The sequence below is a fragment of the Coloeus monedula genome (genome assembly GCF_965178545.1).
Source record: "Coloeus monedula genome assembly, chromosome: Z".
Lineage (NCBI taxonomy): Eukaryota > Metazoa > Chordata > Aves > Passeriformes > Corvidae > Coloeus > Coloeus monedula.
The window spans coordinates 63,843,246-63,866,725 of NC_138822.1; the positions used below are offsets into that span (position 1 = coordinate 63,843,246).

Here is a 23,480-nt window from a genome sequence, read left to right on the forward strand (position 1 = left end):
GCGGGCGGCTCGGGCGCAGCACCGCCTCCTCCGCCTGCCAGGGCCGCGGCGGAGCACGATGGAAGTCGTAGTTCTGCGGTTCTGTAGTTTTGCAGTCCTGCGGAGCGGCGCCTGCACCCGCCGGGGTGGTGCCTGAGGCGGCGGCGGTTCCCCTCTCCTTCCTGCGGAGCCACGCTGCTCCGCCCTCCCCGAGATGGCGGCCCTGGCTGTAAACAAGGCCGGGGCCGGGCCGGAGGGTGGCCGCGGGCCTGGGGGTGGCGGTCGCGGCCCGGCGGGCGCTACGGTGAAGGTGAGGTAGCGGCTCGGCCCAGCCCCTGTGGCGGGGCGGGTGGTGCTGACCGAGGACGGGGCGCGGGAGGCCTGTAGTCCAGGAGGTATCCCCTGGGGTCCTGGCTTATGGATTGGTTTGGGGATTTTTTCTTTCTAAATGACCATCAGTTTTGCTTTTCGGTAATAGCTTGAGATGTTCCGGTCCGCAGCTGTTTGCTCCCACTAACTTGGTGCTGCGTTTGTAGCTTGCTAAGTGGCTCACTTGGTATGACTGACTTGTTTATGAGCATCAGCTGCGAGGGGAAACTGCACGAGCCAACACTCTGCTCTGGCAGGGTCTTGCTCGCCTCTTTTCCTGCGAGGATGTTTCTGCTGGTTGTGCCTCTTGACCAGTAGGCTTGTCTTGTGGTGGTGTGTTAAATGAAGTGGGCAGGAACTAGTGGTGATCAGGCACGATGCTGAGGAATTAAAATATTCTGTTTGTGTCTATTTATTTATTTCCTTTTAAAAAAAATCGGTAGCATGATCGTTAGTTGTGTGCATAAAGCGGAATTACTGACTCAGCTTATGTGCTGTGATTGCATGAATTTCTGTAAAATAAACTGTCATGTGGCTTACTGCATGAAGTCTGCTTTTTATTTAGCTCAAAACCAAATGTGGTCTTTTTCGACTTACAGGTTCTTGAGTGTGGAGTCTGTGAAGATGTATTTTCTTTGCAAGGGGACAAAGTTCCCCGGCTGCTTTTGTGCGGCCATACTGTCTGCCATGACTGTCTTACCCGGCTTCCCCTTCACGGCAGAGCAGTTCGTTGTCCTTTTGATCGACAAGTTACTGAACTAGGTAAGAAAATACAAGTTTGACATTCTTGAAACCTCTCAGTCAAGGATATCTAGAAGATAATGCTAGACATAGATTTTTAGTGCTGCACTTAGTGGTAGTATTTCCAAGTAATGAATGTGCAGTGTTCCTTTTCATTTATAGAAGTTCATACCAGTGTTAAACACTAGTAAAGTAGTTATCTTAGGAAAAGAAAGGAAATATTTTGCCTCTATGTTCTTGAGTCTTGGCTTGTGCACTTTATACCTTGAAGTCTTTTTGTACACCTGTATTTACAAAGGGACTACTCTAATGTTTCTAAGGGCTCCTGAATGAGTATTAGTTTCCTATTGTCCTAAACACTAAACCTATGCAATTAAATAGCTTTTTTGACAAACATATTTGTCTGAATTCATGATGAAGTGACCTAGGGGGAAGGATCAGTGATAGCAAACCTGGTTTTTACTATATTAGTTACTTCTATACATGCAATAATTGGTAGCAGCAGGCTATTAACAGGAATTTCCCTACTCTTAAGAGTGTCTGCACATGGTATTTGAAAGAATAAGATGCAGCTTTTTTCTTGCAGTGGAAGTTTTTTTTTAGGCAAAAGATGGCACATGCACATAATTTCTTCAGAATAAGAATTACCTAGTGTCATAGGTTAGCAAGCATAGCCCTGGAAGGGACGTCCTTGCTAAGGGGTGCTTACAGTTTCCTCTGGGAACTGATAGAACCTATCAGCTGGCCAGTTTGAATATGGACAATTCTTTGAGCCACTTAAAGTTGTGACCGCCTCTGTGATCCACATTTAAGAATAGACAAACTCCCCCCCAAGCTCTCTCTCGTTTCCGGCGCTGGCACAGGTGGCTGCGGGCCCCGTGTGGGGGCCAGCGGGCCCGGCCAGGCCCTGCTTGGGCCAGGCTGGGCCGGGCCACGGCCATCCTGGAGCCATGGACCTGTTCCAGCCATGGAACCCCCCCCACTGCCTTGCCGTGGGCAGCCGGAGCGGCTCGGCTCTCCCCCCTCTCCACTGTGATAAGAAAAATTCAACATTCCAGCTGCAAAGCTGCAAGGCTGAGGTGAGATTAACCCTTTTACTGCTGTGAAGAGCTGAAAACCTGAGGGAAGAGAGAGAGGAGATGCTTAAAGCTGAAATTCTGTTGTGAAGCTATGATATATCAGAGTATCCCATTGTAATTTCATGAAGATATGGGGGGTGGAGTGTTCAACTCGTGAGCAAAAGCACCTGCGCCGAGATAGGCAGATGCTGACGCAGCTGTAATTTCATGAGGAGTTTGGACAGGGAGAGATGGACCAGATGAGGACTTTTGCTCCAAACGGGAAAGGAGAAAACCTCAGTCCCTAGAGATGCTCCCAGAGATAGTCTTAACGATGAAGATGAGGAAGACCCTTTGCTCCCAGGGAAGGAGAAGGGCCTCTGTTTTTGTTTCTGAACGGCTCAACCTTAAAATTGTACCCCAAAAAACTTCAAGAGTGGACCCTCAAAAGCAGTTGCGGGAAAAGCTGCAAGTCGGGGGAAGGGACTCACACGCAGGCAGAGAGACTCCTCTTCCTAAATGGACTGAACAATATTTGGAAGTGGGCGGCTGTCTCGTTGTGATAATGTTTTCATAGCATGAGCAAGAAGAGACTTCTCTTTCTAAATGGACTGAACAAGGTTATTATGGAAGTGGTAAACAGACTGAACATCTTAAGGGTTGTCTTTTTACATTGTCAGTGGGAGAAGGGAGGAAGGTGGGGGGAGGAGGAGAGTTCTGAAGGTGGTATAATTTATTTTTTTTCCCCTCTTTTAGGTCTGTTAATAAACTTCTTTATATTCTTTCAAGTTTGGTGCCTGCTTTGCATTTCTTCTAATTCTTATCTCACAGCAGATAAATAGTAATGAGTATTTTGGACCAAACCACTACACTAGTCAACATGGGGATACAGAGAAGACAAGTTATCAGAGGAACCTGTAACAAAAAGAACTTGTTAATAGAACTGGCTCCAGCAGCTTTGAATAGCACTGGAGGAAAAAAAAGAAAAACTGTTGAAAGGAGAATCTTTAGAAAAGGAAATCTCTACTCTGGTAAACCAAGAAAAAAAAGTTTAAGTATCAAATTCACTTGATTTTGCAGTACAAGAATCTCCTAAATTGTAGACCAAACTGCAAGGAATATTCAGGCACTCTGCAGGATGTTTTTGTGGAGATAGGAATCAGGAAAAGAAATATCAATCTCATTTGAAAGAGGGGCTTGTTTTCTGGGTAGAGGGAGGTGGTGAAGTATGAGCATCATGAATGATTGCTGATCTAGGAGAGTGGTTAAAAGAGTAATGGTTTTTTTGACTTCTTACCTATGACTGCACAGCTGCACAAGATTTCTTAAACTATGCTTTTGGAGAGAGAATGTTAGAGCACAACGCTCAGTCCTGTTGTTACGAAACATTTTTGTCTAAGAGCACTGCTTTTTTTTATTGTGATGGGATACTTGTTGCTTCTTAGTTTTTATTGTGCAATTTTTCCCAGGCATCTGAAAGCATCCTATCATATTTTTTGGTGTGTTTCATGTTTGGTGAAAATGAAGCTTTACAAAAACATGTACAGATTTTTTTTTTTCATCTTTCTGAGGAGCTTTCTGAATGCAGTGAAATGTTATTAAACCTCCAAGTGTGCAGTTAGGAAGAGGGATAAAAAGCTTCAGGTTCTTTTTATATTGAGTATAATGGACTTACATCCTGCTGGATAACACTAGAAAGAGGAATGCACTGTGATCAACAGTTGCTCACAAAAGTAATAGGTAGAAAATCTTAGCAAAACAGCTTGAAAGTAAAAGTACTTCTGTGAATAAAAATGTTCTGCCTGGTGATCTGAGGCAGGGAGAGGTCATAGCTACTTTTAATCTTTCCATATCCAACAGCCTTGAGAAATAATATTGCTTCTAGGATATAAAACCAGGATGTTTTGTGGAGTGAAGCTCGTCATGGCTCCTCTTTGAGACATCTGTACATTTGTGACCTTGCTCTAATCACCTAGTAGTTGCTGCTATTGGTTAAATTTGCTGCACTTGTAGTTCTGTTTTGTTCTAGAGCTTAGGAGCTGGGAGGGACAACATGGGGCCCAGGGGAACTTTTCATACTTCTCTCCCCTCCATTTGAAGATATGAGAAAGCAAGCTCCATGTTCACCCTATTGCCATTCTACCTTATAATTAATTTAATGAAATAATCCTCTCTAGTATCAGAGAGCTGTTTAGTATCTAAATTTTGATTATAGGACCACTGCCAAGAGAAAATTCTATTGAAAGAAAAGCTGTAAAATTAGGACATAAAGCTACCTGTGCTGAACAGAGTTTCTTAGTCAGTAACTATAGATTTTATGGAGACTTTTAGTTGGTTATTTAACCTATGGTTACTTTTTTTCCTTTGCTCTTATTAGTAAAGCACTTAATATTATATTCTTCCAAGTTTCCTAAGTAATCTTGGGAACTTTTTGAAATAAATACTTTGGGATCTGTATATGGATAGATGTAGCTGTATTTTTTGGAACTGAATTCTTGGTTTAAATTTACAAGGCTGTCTCTTCTTTCTGTATGTAACTGTATGTGAGGGCTGGGTTAGAAGTACTTTGTGAATCAGGATTTTTGGAAATACATGTTCTACAACTGAAAATTGAAATGTTGTTTACATGCTTAGCAAAATTTTCTAATAGTTCATAAAATCTTATTACAAGAGAAAATATTTTGTAGTGAACAGATAGGACTAAAGCCTGCCCAAATCATTCTGCATTGCAGAATAGACAAAACATTGATTTTTGTTGGGTATTTAAGAATTCTTTGATGAATTTGCCTGTGATTAATCTTCTAATGGAGAATTTTAAATGTACATGTTGAAGGTATGTGAAGTGTTGTCTTCAATTGGATTAACCTTTTTTAACCAAAAAGATGCAATGGAAAAGTTCATTTGATTTTCAAAATTTTTAAATCGTAGGTTCTGGAGATTGTTGATTCAGACAGTTTATATGGGGAAAAATCCAATAAATGGTGTCTGTAGAAAAAGAGGCTGCTCTTAAAGCTTTTCCTCAGAGTATGTTTGGTTTGGAAGAAAAGACAAATAATTTCTTGCAAACTGCTTTCTCTTTTCCTATATTGGATTACTAGGGGGTTTTTTGGGTTTTTTGTTTGTTTTTGTTTGGGGTTTTTTGTTTGTTTGGTTGGTTTTGGTTTTTTGTTTGGTTTTGTTTGTTTGTTTTTGGGGTTGGTGTGTCTTTGTTTCTGTTGGGTTCTGGGTTTTTTTTTTTAAATAAATATGCGGGCCAGGGAATTTTTAGGAAAAATGTGCTTATGTTGCAGCTTTGGAGTTTCTCTCTTACTACAGAGCTGAAATTATTTTCTATGATTAAAACTTGTTCACATAGATTTGCAGGTGATAGCATTCTTCATGCTGATTGGTGTTGCTTACATTTACACACGCCTTTGCTAGTGTCTGAGTGCCAAGATGAAACTTAAAAATACTGTGCAAGAAAATCCAGTTAACCTTTCTCTCAAATCTGTTTATACATTTAGACAAAGGTTGTTCCTTTATTCCTTTCATTATTTATAATACTTCTGCAGTCAAGATTCATGCTTTGAAATTGATACTTATATTGTTTGCTGGAGTCAGTCTTAATATCTTCACTCTGTCACTATCTTGCTCCTGGCTGACACGTTTCCTGCTATTCATGTCTTACTCTTCTTTTGAGATGACAATCAGAATGTGTAATGATTTTTGTAATGGGCACAAACATGCTTTGTAGGCACAAGGATGAGATCACTAGACTCTTTTACATTTGTGATTGAAGCAGAATTTGAGGTAAAGTCCAAATGATTAAATGGATGTATTTATACAACTCATGTTTTAGTGATTTTAAATACAAGATAAACACTTGGTCAGGTGTGTTGAAAATGTGTAGGTCAAGTACATAAAAATTTTATAGGTAAATTTGGAGTAAAAAGGAGCAAAGTCCCCTTTTTGCAAATATGTAAACTTCATGATAGATACCAGTGAAATGAGACATGACTTTTTTATGAGAATGCGTGCTTACAACAAGGTAGCCCACCTAGCTGATCAAGGGAACCCAGCTGATGTGAGTTTTTGGATTTCAATAAAACTTTCAATACTGTCTTTTACAGTGTCCTGCTGAACAAAATGTCCAGCTCACAGCTGGATAAACACATCATATGTTGGGTGAGCAACAGCCTCATGGGTCAGGCACAAAGGGTTACAGTGAATGGGGTGACATCAGACTGGGGACCTGTCACTGGAGGGGTTCCCCAGGGCTCCATCCTTGGCCCTGTGCTCTTCAACATCTTCATAGGTGACTTGGGTGCCTGATTGGGAACTATATGAAGTTCCCAGATGATGCAAAACTGGGAGGAGCTGTTGACTCCCTCCAGGGCAGAGGAGTCCTGCAGAGAGACCTTGACAAATTAGAGGGCTGGGCAATCACCAACCATGTGACATTCCACAGGGCAAAGTGCCAGATTCTGCGCCTGGGATGGAGCAACCCTGGATGTACAGACTGGGGAATGAGAGGCTGGAGAGCAGTGCCATGGAAAGGGAGCTGGGGGTCCTGGTGGATGGCAAGTTGAATGCAAGTCAGCAGTGCCCTGGCAGCCAGGAGGGCCTGGGGGGCATCAGGCACAGCATCGCCAGCTGGGCAAGGGAGGGGATTGTCCTGCTCTGCTCTGCACTGGGGCAGCCTCACCTCGAGTGCTGGGGCAGCTTTGGGTGCCACAGTATAAGAAGGACAGTACTAGAGAGTGTCCAATGGGGGGGCATGAAGATGGTGAAGGGCCTTGAGGGGAAGCCTTATGAGGAGCAGCTGAGGTCACTTGGTCTGTTCAGCCTGGAGGAGACTGAGGGGAGACCTCATTGCAGTTACAACTGCCTTGAGAGGGGAAGAGAACGGACAAACATTGATCTCTTATCTCTGGTGAGCAGTGACAGGACTGAGGGAATGGCCTGAACTTGTGTCAGGGAAGATTTAGGTTGGACATCAGGAAAAGTTTCTTCACCCAATGTTGGGCACTCGAAGAGGCTCCCCAGGGAAGTGGTCACAGCACCAAATCTGCCAGGGTTCAAGAAGTATTTGGAGTATGCTCTGGGGCGTACAATGTGGTTATTGGGAATGGCTTGTGCAGTGCTAGGAGTTGGACTCAGTGATCCTTGTGGGTCCCTTCCAACTCAGGATTATGCCGTGATTCTATGTTTTACAGGATGCTTGCTGGTTATAAATTCTGTTTTACTAGATTAAAATTAGCATGTAAGCTTTGCTTCTTTTTTATCTGTGACCAAGATGGGCATGTTATACAATTGCTAGTGCTTGTATGAGCAAGTGTCATGATACATAATAGAAAGAATGTAAGAGAAGCATAAATTTGTGTCTCATGACAGCGTAGAGTTATGAACCAGAAAAGAAATTCAGATAGCTACAGATTTATCTTTTCTGATCTTGTTGCTTACAATTCAGTAAATTAGCTCTGTTTTGACTTTCCCTTCACTGCTAGACATGGAACAGAGCTAACGTGATTAAAATCAGATACAAGGTTGTAAACTGAGAAGAGTACTTCTTGGTGTCCAGGGTTTATTTAATAAATATTAAAACATGTGAAAGAAAAGACTTCTATAAGAAACTCTGTAGTGATTGAGTAGCTTCTTTCTCTCTCAGCCTTACCCCGTGTTTGCCTTAAAGGCTTAGACAATGTTTGCTTAAAGACTAGGAGCTATAGTCTCTTCCTTAAGTAGGTTTACCCTTTTGGTGTGTGTGCATCCATTTATACTGGGCTATTAATGGCTATCTGGATTAGTGCATAATCTGAAAATAGGAGGTCCGTGTTAGTATCAGCAGTCATTACATTGGTGTGTTGTTAATGTATTTGTGTGCTGTAGAACCTGAAGGTTGTGCACAGTCAGATTGCTGTGGGAAAGTGCTAAACACTGTAGAAGGGAACCACATAGCCACTTTTCAGTGCTTTGTTTTCTGAGAGTTAGTCTGTCTAGATACATATTGAGCAAATCCAGACTCTGTTACCAACTGTTTTGATGTAAATTATATTCTAGAAGTGGATATAGTGCTCTGTATTTCTTCAACTTGTAATAAGAGGTGACTCTTCTTTGCTCTGTGTTAAATAGTGATCTTGCTAGGGGTGCTCAAGCTAAAAAATTACTAAGCTCTGAAGTTAAAATATATCAAGGCAGATGACTTAGTGTAATTGTGGTGGGACAAAACATACCTTCTGTAAACTCCTTCAAGATCTGTGGTAAATAAAAGTTAAAATATTTTGTTAGTTTGTTTTCAACTTATTTTGTGAAGTGCACTGATCTTAGATTGGGTGTTGGCAACGTAATGCTTCTCTGTAGCAGAGAAGGCTTCCACCATGGAACTGATAACTGCAGAGGTCACTGATTTTAAAAGTGCTGACTCCTTGCTTTATACCTAACTTCAGAGTTACTAACCAGTGCTTTCATAGGCCCATTTATGGAAGAAGCAAATGCATGGTCTTTACTGTAAGCACATTTTTTTAAACAGGTTATCAGTGTTGTTTTATACCTGTTGAGGATGTTGGAAGATGTTAAAAAATGTTGGATGTTAAAAAATGCTCCCATTTATAGCTAGAGGAAAACAGTAGCATCCATTTATTGCCTGTAATCTTTCAGGCACATAACTTCTCAGTGGCCAAATTCAAAATAGAGTATTATGGGCTATAATTTAAACTGTGAGGAAGATGGACTATGGAAGAAAGTTTAATGAAGTTAAACTGGAAGCTACATAAAGCAGTGAGGTATCCAGTGTGGTTACTAACTGGATATTTCCCGTAACTACATAGATGTTGTCTGTCTGGTCATTTAGGACTGCACTTTCACTCTAAACGATAAATCAAAATCTATGGAGTGTTTGATAAATCTCCATATTGAAGACAGAAGACTTACTGTCTGTAAAGGATCAGCGAGATGACACTGAATTCCAGAAGGATGAAGGGTACATACTCCTACCAGACTGCCACAGGGCAGCATAATTTAGGAAAACAACATGGGACAACTCTACAATTCAAGTAGTCTGGGCTCTTTGGGAAAACATGTGGGAATACTGTTTTCATTCATTCATATAGATAGCTGGTGTGTAGTGTGCACAAACTGAAACACAGAAGTTTTGTCTGCATATAAGGAAACAATTTTGACTGTAAGAGTAAGAAAGCTATGCCACAGGTTGCCCAGAGAGGTGATAGCATCTCCGTCCTTAGAGATCTTCAAAAGATGCCTGGGAGTGGTCCTGGGCAACCAGCTCTAGGTGACTTTGGCAAAGTGATGTGAAGAGGACCCTCCCAACTGCAACAATTTCGTGATTTTGCTATGGCTAAAAAGTAATGATTCAGTGCTCAGAGATGATGCTTGATCTCTTGAGCCACCTTTTCCTTGCAAGAGAGAAAATGTCATTAAGTTTGTGACAATTATGCTGAAAAAAAGTCAAGGGATGATAATTCCTTGAAGAAGCAACCACTAAGATTCTCTCATATGCCATGTGGCCTATACAGATACCTTTAGCAGCAGTTATTGGGATGCAGTTCTGATTTTGGTTCTCATGTCATTGCTTCATGTTAACTTCTACAAAATCAGGATCATAGAGGAGTAGACATGGATTTCTGCTTTGCTCTATGGAGTATGAGTGATCTTCCTTTTTATCAAATAGTGTAGTACATTGGGTTTTCTTTATGAATATTGTTTTAACTCTTACTTAGGTTTTGCTGGAATGCTGCAATAGGTGTTGCATTTTGTGATTCAGAGAATAAGGTTTGTCAGTAGGGAATTCTTCATGGCTTCCATTAGTACAGTAGAAATGTTCACTGTACCTCTGAAAATAATAATTATTATGGTACACAGTGTTTGTGTGTTCCTTGTATTCTTTAGTTGTTAGCTATTGCAAATTATTTTACAACTATTTTTACTGAGTTTCTCTAAATTTTTAATAATCTTGGCATCTTTTAAGTACGGAAAATGCGCATAAGTATTAAATAGCTCAATAATCAAAGGAAAAAGAGGATGGAGTGAGCTTGCAGAAAAAATGTTAGTTGTATCTCACTTTGTTAATATTAATGTAGTTGATGTGGTCTTAATGTTTGTCAGAATCTCAACTGTAGTTTGTATAATTTCTCAAAATTATATGTTGAGATTTGTGTTCCTCTCCTCCCCTTTGTTTAACTCTTTGTCAAAAATAGGAGATTCTGGTGTCTGGGGATTGAAAAAGAACTTTGCTTTGTTGGAACTCTTGGAACGGTTGCAGAATGGACCTGCTGGGCAGTATGGGACAGCTGAAGAAGGCATTGGTCTCTCTGGAGAGGTACTGAGTTTTAAACAAAAGACAAAAAAAATTTGTTATGTTTGCTAGAAGGTATCTCTAAAAAGGAAAAAAAATGAAAATCAGTTCTTTGCCAAATGTAATTTCACCAATACTACTATTCATTTCTTCTAGTATCTAGTACTAAGGCTTCAGTTAATTGCTTCATAATTAAATGCTAATTTAAGCAGAAAATGAACAGGTATTAGTAAGTATGCATACCATTTCCCCCTTTTTTTTAATGCCTTTAGGATTTTTAGAAAAGGTTACTCATTTTGATATTTTAGTTACAGTGGTATAAGCACAGTTTTCTAAAACTCTTTAGGAATTCATCCTAAAGACTTCAGCTCCTCTTGTCAGTAGTTGCCTTTTAGTCATTTTATTATATCATGTAGTACTTCATTACCAAAACTAGCTGCTTTTATCATCTCAGTATTAACAGCTGGTGTGCAAAATATCTTGCAGTACCATTCTAGATGTAGATAACTTTCCTAAGTGTTTATTTGACCATTGGTATTCTGGTTTTCTGTAACCACTTCTCTGTTCTGTAATGACTGCTTTGGAGGAAATTCCTGGAGCCAGATTTATTTTCTTCTCCAAAACTTTACAACTTGCACTGAAGCTTGGATTTATAAAATCACTGAACACTATAACCTTTTGTTTTTTATAAGTTTATTGAAAACTTAAAATGAAGTTTCAGAGTAGTCCAAATATTTATTAGTGTATAACTTTTAAAGAAATCTTACATTGTTGACAAGTCTTCTGATTTTTCCTCCGTTATTTGGATTATGTGTTAACTACTTCAGTTTTGCCTGTTTTTTGTTGTTAGAGTATCATTCGTTGCGATGAAGATGAAGCCCATGTTGCATCTGTGTATTGCACTGTTTGTGCCACTCACCTGTGTGCAGACTGTTCCCAGCTTACTCATTCTACTAAGACTCTAGCGAAGCACAGGCGTGTACCTCTTGCCGATAAGCCTCATGAGAAGACGATGTGCTCCCAACACCAAGTGCATGCCATTGAGTTTGTTTGTTTAGAAGAGGGCTGTCAGGCGAGTCCTCTCATGTGTTGTGTCTGCAAAGAGTATGGGAAGCATCAAGGTCATAAGGTACTGCTAGTAATTAATTTCTAGTCATGCCGTGGGGTGGCTTGCATAATTATTTATCCAATTAAAGTACAAAAGGTTGTCAAGAAAGGAGAGTAGACTCTTGATGTGTCCTCATCCCATTCTTTCATTTTCCCTTCATGTCAGATAGTTGCCATGGTAAGATGAAGAAAAAAACTTAGAACTCAGTGAGTTACTAATGTGTGTATATATATGAAGGACAGTCCCTTTATCTGCTGCTTTTCTGAACTTCTCATAATATTGAGCCATCAGTTTTAAAAGCTGTTTTCATAATGCAGACACTATGTACACATCACATCACTGGTGCAATCTAACCATCCTTCTTTTTTTATAATAAATTATGATAAACAGGCAAGTTTTTGTTTACTTGTGTAATTGCTAGATGTCTGAGTTAGTTTCAGCATAATTTCTAAGTCCTGATTGTATATTTAAATTGCAAGATGGTTTTAAGTTCTTATTTGGCTTTCCTGTATATATATATGTGAATATATGCCCATATACTTGCACATGTATATTAAATATGTAGTAAAATAGAAAAGATTATTAAGGAAGATAGTTATGATTGATATTTAATATGTTGCTTTTAATTAATAGCACTCCATCTTAGAACCAGAAGCAAACCAGATTCGTGCATCCATTTTAGACATGGCTCACTGTATAAGAACTTTCACAGAAGAAATCTCAGATTATTCCAGAAAACTAGTTGGAATTGTTCAGCATATAGAAGGAGGAGAACAAATAGTTGAAGATGGAGTTGGAATGGCCCATACTGAACATGTATGCTTTTTAAAAATTTTTATTTCCCTCACGTGCATAGATTATTTGCTTTTTGGTAATAACTAGGATAAGGAATTTATTTGAAAATTATGCACAGGTTTTCTAGAACAAGACTTAAAGTTCTTTTATCTAGCAAGTCAGTATTGTGGCTTAGGTCAGCAGATAGGTGGGAACTTGTGTGTTACAATGTTTTTAGGCTACATGAAAATATGGAGGCAGGGGGAAAAGTTGTATAACTGCTAGTGTACAGATTGTGTATGCTCTCAGGTGGTATGGTACTACTGTTTTCCCTGGTCTTTTTTAGTAAGGTGTCTATACATGCAAACGAGCTACTTGATTATAGGAGTAACTTCTTGAATGGTCTTGATATTATACAGAAAGTCTTACCAGCCCTAGCTGGGACTTGAACTGTGATGTAGCCAAGCAGATGCGAAAATAAATTAGAATCTGGAATAAAATTTAAGATGTGATTCTGGAGTCAACTGGTGTCCTTAATCTCTTGGATCTTCTTGCTGCAACACTCTAGGTACCAGGAACTGCAGAGAATGCTCGCTCATGTGTCCGAGCCTATTTTTCTGATCTTCATGAAACCCTTTGTCGTCAGGAGGAAATGGCTCTAAGTGTTGTTGATGCTCACGTGAGAGAGAAGTTGATTTGGCTAAGGCAGCAGCAAGAAGACATGACCATTCTCCTGTCACAGGTTTCAACGGCTTGCCTTCACTGTGAAAAGACTTTACAACAGGTAGGCTGGCAAATGAGCTGCAGCGTATGGCAATATACATGGAACTACAAATTAAGTTTAGACTACAAAAAAACAGGTTAGATGGTACTCTGCATTATTTTCTTAAAAGATTAAAACAATCATGATAAAACATGAGATTTAAGTATTCATTGCAAGGGAGTGTTAGACAAAGATAATCAATACAAAAGTGTAGACTCCTCCAGTTGCTGGAAACCCTGTGGCATGACTTTTCTGGAGTAAGTTCTGGTATTTGTGAGTTTAGTGGAAGGACAAGACAAGACGCAAAAAAAAAAACCCTACAGAATTTATCGGAAGGATTTTGCAGTTGCAATTACAAGTATAGATGTTTGAAGCTGGTAGTCATACATGGCTGGTAGGAGAAAATGTTTTGGGATTAAATCTCTTCCAGTAGTGCTTGTAACATGGGTAATTCAACATCTTAAATGTATGAAGAAAGTGGCTGTGTGAGAGTATCTGACTGATCCCTTATTCATTCAGTTTAATTATAGGAAAAAGTAAATAGTATGTGTAGCAAATAGTAAACCAAGTGTGAGAAGCTACTTCATGAATGTGTTATTTGTACTTCTTCTTTCCAGATTTGTTTAGAGCTTGTGTTTTGTTGCTTAGTCAGATTTAGCTATACAAATGTTCTGATTATGAATGGGTGGATACTAATATTTTCCTCTTAAGTGTGTTGCTGTATACTGCAAAGTACTTGCCCTATTCCATCTGTTGGAATCATATAGGAAAAAGATAAATATTCTTTGTGTTACATTGTTATTGTTTCTCATAATTTCTCATAATTTATATGGCTTGTAAAGAAAGTTTGTTGGTTTTTATCTTTAACCTGCAGAACTGTTTAGTTTCTATTAGTGTTAAGGAAAAATGTTAAGATACTCATATTTGTATTGCAATTTAAAATAAATCTATTTTGTAAATGTTAGTTTATTGAAGTAGAGTATTTCTGTTTAAAATGTCTTCTTTCTAGCAATCATATCTATATTTTTTGGGGGGTTTTTTAAAGTAAATTGCTAAAGGAAAGGCATACTTCTGGTTTTTTTGTCTGTTTAGGATGACTGCAGAGTAGTGTTGGCCAAACAGGAAATTACAAGATTGCTAGAGACATTACAGAAACAGCAGCAACAGTTTACAGAACTTGCAGATCATGTACAGCTGGATGCTAGCATACCTGTCACTTTTACAAAGGTATTCTTAATCTCATGGAAGTACAGCTATTGACTTTATGATGTCCCAAATCTAATTTAAAATAAAGCAGGAATAACGTATGTACATTATGATGCTGTATCTGTTGCAACAAGTTGAAGCAATTCAGTATCAGTTTGAGCCACAGTGTCTTATCACAGCATGAGTGCAATGTGGTATTATAGCAACAAACCACTGTGCTGTTATAATTAGGGCGAGAAATGTTCATTTGACGTTGACCACATCAGTAACTTTTTGCTTTTTAATATGTTGGATAGCATTTGTGAGTTCTAGAAACACCTTTCTTTGGAAGCATACCTGATTATTTCCTGACAATTCCTCGCCTATTTTAAATGTAATACTACTATTATAACTTTCAGTTTATAATGTTAAATATTTCTTTCAGTTCGTTAAACGGTCAGTTGTTTTGCAGTTGCTTCATATTCACTGATAGCTTAGCTTAGACGTGGTTCATCTTCTAAGTAGGTTTGAGTTTTATTGCTTCAATATAATTTCAGTACCACTTCCTTTGAAAGGAATGAAATTATTCAAAGTTTGATAACGGTACTTCTATTTGTTGTGTATATATATGGTATTTACTATTGAAGATAGTTTCTCATAGGCAAGTAAATAAGTTTGAAACTCAAGGAACAAGAAGTACTTTGATATATGATTTTTTGTGGATCTGAATGGGTGAAAGAGGAAGAGGATCTATTGCTGCTGAGACAAAAATGAAGACTTAACGGTAGCTGTTGAAGCATTTACTGTAAGGAAATGAATGCTTCCATGGGGATTCTATGTCAGTTCTTGTTGACTTAAGAAATTAAATCTTCAAAATAATTTATTTTGTAACTTCAGTATAGTTGCATTAACATGGAAATACAAAATTTTCACTTCTGCCAGTCTCTTTCCCATTGACCAGAGACCAGAGCTGCTAGGGCCAGGGAAACCTCTTTTGCAAACGCTCATTAATCTGTGAAGCAGTAATTACAGAGAATTCTAATTAATTGCCACAAACAATTCCTCACATGGTTTCAGCCAAGAACAATGAAAGAATTGAAATTTTATCAAATATAAACATACTATAATGAAACTGGCTGACTTTCTAAAAGACATGTAGAAGACTCAGGTAGAAGTTACAGGTTCATGAACTACAGAGTATTGGATATTTTTTGTTCCTTTTATTGCTGGAAGTGATTGATGATTGTGCCTTGTACTTTTGGAGATCATCCATTTAATCATTTTAGAAATGGTGATAAAATATGTGTTTTAAACATAAGGGTTTTCTAGATTGAATTTCCTAGATTTGCTGTTGTTTTATGTATGCTGTTTCTTCCAGGACAACAGGGTACATATTGGACCAAAAATGGAAATTCGGGTTGTTACTTTAGGATTAGATGGAGCTGGCAAAACAACTATTTTGTTTAAGTTAAAGCAAGATGAATTCATGCAGCCAATTCCAACAATAGGTTAGTAGCTACAATTTAAATGTAATGACTTTCCCGAATGTATGATTTATCTACTGATTTTGGTTATTTTATGTTCATACAGAGTAGGACTGTAAAACTTAAATATTTTTATTCCAGGTTTTAACGTTGAAACAGTAGAATACAAGAATTTAAAGTTTACTATTTGGGATGTAGGAGGAAAACACAAATTGAGGCCTTTGTGGAAACATTATTATCTCAATACGCAAGGTAATACTGATACAACTTTTCAACTGCATTTTGTCTTCTAGCTTGTGTTTCAGAGCCAGAAAGATTATTAATAGAAATAATTTATGACAGTAGAAAGTTGTTCATCTAATGCAAAGTACAGCTGTTAGGTTCATGAGCTAATAAATTTTAATCCAGTTGGTCATAGTGTCTACTGCATGATAAAGATGCATTCTCCATAAATCCATCAGACAGTTCATGGAGCCAAACAAAATTAGAACCTCTGTTAAATTGGTTCTAGCTGACAACAGACAAGGTACAGCGTTCCAAAGTCTGCATAGTGAGAAGCGGTACTTGCCAGGTATGAAATATAAATAGCACTTGAAAATACTCAGCTTTTAGGAGCCTTTAGGTAGCAACTTAAAAAATTCTACAAAGTTCTGTAACTTTTGACTTGGTATTGCAGTGTAGTATCTGATTATAGACTAGATTACTGATTCTGAAAACATTGATCTATATAGTGCCAACTTAAAAATTCATGTTGTCCTTTTTTAAATCCTCCATAGGTTTTTTCCAGTTCAGAAAGAAGTTCCTCTTGATTAATTAATTCACAATTACTTGAAATACTTAGGAATTACAAACACCAGCTCATGTGCTCTTTGTGCATTATTTCAGCCTTAAATGCAAACTTTAACATTTTAAATTATTCATCTTTTCAAACTCCTAAAAATTGTATTTTGGGATTTCTGTTATCCTCTTAAAACATACTGTGTAAAGTAGTGTGGAATCATGCCTGCCTTGAGGGATTTTATGTTGGACAGAAAGCTAGACAATTACCCTGGTAAATAACTGTAGGCGGTTTTATTTAGTTTTGGTGTTGGGGTTTTTTCATTGCAAAATCCTTGATTTTAAATTCTGTCCTCTGGCTCTGCCCCCTTGACTTTCCAGTCTTTCTGGCATCTTAGTTACTCTCTCTAGTGGATAGTAAAATCTAATGCTGCTGTGTTGGGTCCATGGCCATCTTCTCTGGATTGTGTAGTCTGTAGTTGAAGCAAGCTATGCTGATTTGGCTGAACCTGTGAGTATTACAGCCCATTAAGGGGAACTGAAACAGTCATATGGGAGTTAATGGAGTATAAATGGATCAAGAAATGGTTTAAACTGAGATGCTTAATCCACACATAGTAAATCTGGTTTTAGACCTAAGTAGTTAAAATATCATGGCCTTTATATTAGACTAGGAAAAAAATCAGATATTTTTTTCCCTATTTTAGGATGAATTCTAGATTTCTATTTAAAATATAAAAGTATGTAAGGAATTTCTCAGTCATCCTGGATTTAAAATTGAAGTTGCATACTGCTGAGAAACTTCACTTAAGAAGCTTCTAGAAAAAAGGAATTGTGTAAGTTGAAAGCTAATTTTTCAGAGTTTGTATTTGAATGTGGGTAAAACATTTCTCTTCTTCTTTCATAGCGGTGGTGTTTGTTGTTGATAGCAGTCACAGAGACAGGGTCAGTGAAGCATACAGTGAACTTGCAAAATTGTTAACAGAGAAGGAATTGCGGGATGCCTTGCTCTTGATCTTTGCTAATAAACAGGTACTTGTGATTTGGTTTTACTCTTTTCCTCAGCTTGTCTATCAAATTCCAACCTTCTGAACCCACTGTTGTTGGTAGGGAGTGCTAATGTGGAAAGCATGAAATGTAGATGTTTTCCTTATGTGTAATGCTGATCAAATGTTGGTGCTCAGAGTGCTTAGTAGACTGAACAACCAGGGTTTTTTTATGGTAACAAGTAGTAAATGCTTAGCTGTTTGATTTGTCTTTTGTGTTTGAAGAGCCTTTATGTGATCTGTAGCTTCAGTCTAAGCCAATAAAATGGCTTCAAACATACAGAAGAATAATTGAGTCTTTGTATTTGATTCTGTTGCAGGATGTAGCAGGTGCTCTCTCAGTGGAAGAAATCACAGAGCTGTTGAGTCTCCACAAACTCTGCTGTGGCCGTAGCTGGTATATTCAAGGTTGTGATGCCCGAAGTGGTACAGGACTTTATGATGGATTGGACTGGCTTTCAAGGCAGCTAGTGGCTGCTGGTGTCCTGGATGTGGCTTAACTTTGTGTCAGCTGGAATTTAATGTTGTAGTTCATGGTTTTGTTTTGTTTGCACGATTTAGGGTGTTGTCACCAGGTCTTCCCTCTGAGTAGGGGACTTAAATATTAAGTTGGTGGTTACAGAAAAATACAAACCTTTGTCCTAGATAGTATAATTGGTTCACTATACTTCTGTCATTATAGTGTTTTTGAAACTTGATACATTTACATGTAGTGGGAATGGAAGAGTGTTACAAGGATGCCTTGAAATTCCTTTTGGTGATATTGTTACAATTTAAATTTTTTCCCTGATAAAATATGCATTGGATTTCATATAATAAGTATAATGAGGTTACAGTAGTTAATTGGTGTTACAAAAATTCTGAGTGGTTTAGAAATACTTTCCCATTAAGCTGTTTCAAAATCCATCTCAAGTTTATTAGTAATAGTCAGCTCTATTAGAAATAAATGGTGCTACTCTTTAATATCTAAAGAATCCATAAATCTAAAGATGACATTGAAACTTAAATGCAGCTACACCATGTAAAGAAAATGCTTCCCTTATTATTTATTACCCTCCTTGTTCGTTACAGGAACACAGCATAACTGCACAAAGAAAACTCAGAATGGAGAAAAGTGTTGCAGAGTGAAGGGGCTGTGTCATTGTTTAGCAACTTGTTTTATGTTTTGGGGGCAGGGGTTAGTTGGGTTTTTCACGCTGAATTATTTATGGACATACTACAGTGATACTGAGGTGAAAGTGTTTTGTGCATACTTGGGGACAAAATCTGCCTTTAGAGATTAAGTTTACTCCTCAAGAAGTCAAATTAAATTAAAAAAAAAAGCTTCTTAAAGAAGTAGTGTGGTATAATATCCAGCTATGTGCTTTTATGTAGAAGTCCTGCTTCCAGATTAAGGTAATGGCCTTAAACTATTCAATAACGCAATGTAAAACCAGTGTACACTAATTATAAGTCTTACTTTAGAAGGGTAGATGGTAAAATGTGATACAAACCTTCCATAATTAGATTCTCAATTTTTACTTTATCTTCTACATGAAACTGTCAATAATGCCTCTATTTTTGAAGATTACTCGTTCACAAACCCATGAAATATGGGTGTAGTGCTGTTTAAATTTAGAGAAGGTTGCAATGACTTAGTGATCTCTTTTTCTACTGGACATGCAACTCTGCGAACAATTTTATGTGTCTGGTATGCACACCAGAATCTTCTGCCCTTCTCTTTAAGTCCATGGCCACTGCCAATTGAAGAAGCTGTGCCATGGATCCTCTTCGTGTTGGTAGAGGACCTACAACGAGTGTGAGCAGTAGATCAGAACTCTGTATCATCACTTTTCTTATTGGAGTAGAGGTGAATCAGAAGAACTAGATAGTGCAAGTGAACAGTGTTGTTTCACAGATGTGGAGATGTTTTTGCCACACTGAAAAGTGTTTACCTCTGAGAGCTCTGAACCTCACCTAGCAAAGAAAGTGTATCCCTTTATCTGTGGCTTTGCTTTCATTGTATTATCAGGAATTTTATGCTGTTTTCCTACTACATACCTTAGGTAAAACCAAGAATGTATAAACAAATAATTTAGTACATTTGCACTTTTCTTCTAGAGGAAGCAGTTAATGTAACTACTTCCTCATAATGACATTTGTAGTATTCTTGTAACCTAAATTTCATTAACTTATGTTAAATGCAGCTTCAGATTCAGCAAGTCTGAAAACTTGAATAATACCTGAAGGAACACTAAGCTTTAAAGTCATTCAGTGTTTGTGAAGTGGTCTTTAATGCCTACACATGTATATAGGTACTGAGACACAGGGTATTTACTCTTTCTTTAGATAACCTGATAAATTTGGAAATTGTTTATAATAGAGCGAAAGGTGGGGTTTTTGCATGTACCAAACTTAAAATTGTTCATCCTTCCCAGCCTGTAACTTCTTGCACAATACACTGTTGGTGGCTGTGACTTGAGCATCTCCTTAGCCTGTTCTGCAGAGCAACCCCTCACCTAGTTAGGGCTGACTGTCCCTTCACAGCTCTTTTTGAAATATGAACAAGTTCTGCTAAGTATGGTAGATACCTTTTCCTGTAATATTTTTAACAGACGACTTGCATTCTTTAGAAAAATCCCGATCTAGTTTTATTTTAGCTGGCTTAGGCTTCAGTTACATATGCTGCTCAGTATGGTTCTACTTCAAAATGTTCAAGGTGACTAGTTTGTATTTTATGTAACATTAAATTTGAGGGCAGAGGAACAATTCTCACTTATGCATATTTTTGAGTACAAGTGATTGCTTGTGACACAGGGAATGCTACCATGAAAGTATTTTTAAATTGAATTTATTTAAGATGACTTGAAGTAAATGTGGAAGTGTTGCATTCGTCTGTGAACTTTCCAGTGTAAAGAGTACACTAAGAGGTTTATTGATATTATACATTAATACAACATATAAACTGCTTCAATTATAAATTTGAGCTTGTTTCATTGGTTTTACTGAACTTCAGTTTTTAGTGTACTGACTTATGCAATATGTAATTGGAATATTTCCTCAACTAGAACTCACTAAAGCATTGCTAACCGTTTGGAAAGACTGAATAACTTTTCAAAGGATTTTGACGTAATTTTGAAATTGAGTAAATGCAACATCCGGTGACTGTGTTGTGGCTTTCTTTATAGAACTTCGTCTCAAAAATAGTATGTCTAGGCTAACTGAAAAGTCATGTTTTGTCACTGATTCTGTATTCTACCTTCAAAATTGTGGACCATGAGGGTCTAGTTCCAAGAGTGTTGAGTAGATGTGGATGTTACGTAAAGATTCCTTTAAAGAAAGGGCTCTTTTAGTAGAAACAATTTGTGAGCTGCTGCAATTTGCATTGCCCAGAAAATAATTTCTTTTCAATAAAAGTGTGTAAAAGCTTGAGAACTAATTTTAATTATCTTGTCTTTTTGTTTTCATTTTTTTTAAGGTCATCTCAGAATAGAGGTGTGTTACATTTAACATCCTATAGAATTTTTCTAACTGATCCTTTATCTCACTAAAGATAAAACTTCCTTGTGGTAGCAGCAACTTCAGAGGGAATGAATTTGATTATCATGCATCATATCTCAATTCATAAATGAAGTTACCAGAATTGTAAACTCCCAAGTCTTCTATGAGTGCAGTGGTGTTATGTGAACATAAAGCAGCCATGATCAGTGTGTTTGTAGAGTAAACATAGTTTAGCATAGTAACAGGACCCTTTCAAGGCAGATTCACAACAGCTTCAGGAGTTGTTGGAGCTTTCAGTGAGAACCTGCTGTTTGTAAACAGAGAAGGATGGGTGAGTGATGTGATGTTTGGAGGCTGTCTTGGGTAAAGTGATCACAAAATGAGATTTTGCTTCTTGGAGAAGGACAGGGGTCAGCAGCTCTGCCACCTTGGACTTTCAGAGGGCAGACTAGGGCCTGTTTAGGAGTTGAGAGAGTCCTTTAGGAGGTAGTCCTTAAGGGCAATGGAGTAGAGGAAGGCAGAAGGAAATCCCAGAGGTGCAGGAGCAGTGTCTCCCCAGGTGTTGAAAAATGAGGGCAAGGAGGTCAGCCTGGCTCAAGAGAGAGCTTTTGTTGGAACAGGTGGACAGAGATTTTATAACCTCTGGAAGAAGGGGCAGGCAAAACTCAGCAGGACTACAAGGATGCTGTGAGGTTATGCAGGAGGAAAATCAGAAGGGCCAAAGCCCAGCTAGAACTTGGTCTGACTACTGGTGAAAGACAATAAAAAATGTTTTTGCAAATACATCAGCAACAAACTGAGGGCCAGTGGGAATCTCCATCCTTTATTGCATGCAGGGGGAAACAGTGACAAAGGTTTAAAAAAAGGCTGAGTACTGAATGCCTTCATTTTAAGACACCACTACTAAATCATTTACCAACAGTCCTGGCTGACTGGGGAGGTGACTACAAGTTGGCAACTGTAACACCTATCTACAAGATGGGTCTGAAGATGGATCTAGGAAACTACAGGTCAGCCTAACCTTGGTGCCAGGGAAGGTCATGGAGCAGTTCATCCGAAGTGCCATCATGTGCAAAATAATCAGGGTTTGGGGCCTAAGCCAGCATGGTTTTGTGAAATGCAGGTCCTGCTTGACCTTGATGGAGCTGAAGCATGACACCAACCTGATCTCTATGGCAGTGTGCCACACTTAGTGGATGAGAAAAGCCTGTGGATGTTGTCTGCTTGGACTTTACTAAAGCCTTTGACACTCTCTCCCACAGAATTCACGCAGAGAAACTGGCCACTCATGGCTTGGCTGGGTGCAGTTCATGGCTTAAAAACTCTCTGAATGGCTGGGCCCTGAGAGTGGTAGTGAATGGAGTTACATCCAGCTGGTGGCTGCTCACAGGTGGTGTTTTGCAGGGCTCAGTATTGGAACCAGCACTGTTTAATACCTTTATTGATGATCAGGTGCACCCTCAGTTAAGTTCGTGCACAGCACCAAGCTGGGTGGGAGTGCTGATCTGCTGGAGGGCAGGAAGGCTCTGCAGAGGGATCTGGACAGGCTGAGCATGGGCTGAGGCCGATGGTGTGAGGTTCAACAAGGCCCAGTGCCAGGTCCTGCTCTTGGGTCACAACAACCCCAGGCAGTGCCACAGGATGGGGCAGAGGGGTTGGACATTCCCAGTGGAAAGGGGCCTGGGAGTGCTGGTGACAATGACTGAACATGAGCCAGGGTGTGCCCAGGTGGCCAAGAAGGCCAGTGGCATCCTGGCCTGGATCAGCAATGGTGTGGCCAGCAGGACCAGGGCAGGGACTGTGCCCCTGTACTGGGCACTGGTGAGGCCGCACCTCAAATCCTGTGTCCAGCTCTGGGCCCCTCAATTCAAGGACACTGAGGTGCTGGAGTGAGTCCAGAGAAGGGCGCTGGGGAAGGGTCTGGAGCACAAGTCCTGAGAGGAGCAGCTGAGGAGAAAAGGAGGCTCAGGGGAGACCTTTTACTCTCTACAACTGCCTGAAAGGAGGCAGTAGCCAGGTGGGGGTTGGTCTCCCAGCTAACTAATGACAGGACAAGAGGAAATGGCCTCAGATTACCACTGGACATTAGGAAAACCTTCTTCACTGAAATGGGGTCAGGTATCGGAATAGAGTGCCCAGAGAAGTGGTGGAGTCACCATCTCTGGAAGTGTTCAAAAAACATACGGCTACATGGAGAATGGTGAAAAAACATACGGCTACATGGAGACATGGTTTAATGGTGAAGATGGTGGTGGTGCTGGGTCAATGCCTGGACTTACCGACCTTATCAGGTTTTTTCACCCTTAATGATGCTATGATTCTGTTCTGTAACTCTTGTCAGGAACAGCTGACACAAAGCTTAGCTCAGATGATTATCACAGTTTAAAATAAATTAAGTATTTCAGTAGAAGCAGTAATGTTTGTAG

The 23,480-nt window shown here is 39.0% G+C and overlaps 1 protein-coding gene across 4 annotated transcripts; it reads left to right on the top strand.

Moving 5' to 3' along the window:
* On the top strand, positions 1–20,940 carry TRIM23 (tripartite motif containing 23). Of its 4 annotated transcripts, XM_082301507.1 has the most exons (11): positions 1–289; positions 948–1,110; positions 10,340–10,461; positions 11,288–11,566; positions 12,179–12,361; positions 12,888–13,103; positions 14,175–14,309; positions 15,646–15,775; positions 15,893–16,003; positions 17,436–17,560; positions 17,895–20,940. In XM_082301507.1, the coding sequence occupies exons 1-11, from the start codon at positions 194–196 to the stop codon at positions 18,072–18,074; spliced, it is 1,740 nt and encodes a 579-aa protein (XP_082157633.1). In that variant the 5' UTR covers positions 1–193; the 3' UTR covers positions 18,075–20,940. The 4 variants fall into 4 exon arrangements, with proteins under 4 accessions (XP_082157633.1, XP_082157634.1, XP_082157635.1 ...); XM_082301508.1 differs by lacking the exon at positions 15,893–16,003; XM_082301509.1 differs by lacking the exon at positions 12,179–12,361.
* Positions 20,941–23,480: the final 2,540 nt, after the last annotated feature.

Coding starts and splice junctions, on each gene's coding strand:
- TRIM23 (XM_082301507.1), top strand. CDS start 194: ATGGCGGCCCTGGCTGTAAACAAGGCCGGGGCCGGGCCGGAGGGTGGC. Junction 290..947: donor CGGCGGGCGCTACGGTGAAG/GTGAGGTAGCGG, acceptor TTCGACTTACAG/GTTCTTGAGTGTGGAGTCTG. Junction 17,561..17,894: donor TGATCTTTGCTAATAAACAG/GTACTTGTGATT, acceptor ATTCTGTTGCAG/GATGTAGCAGGTGCTCTCTC.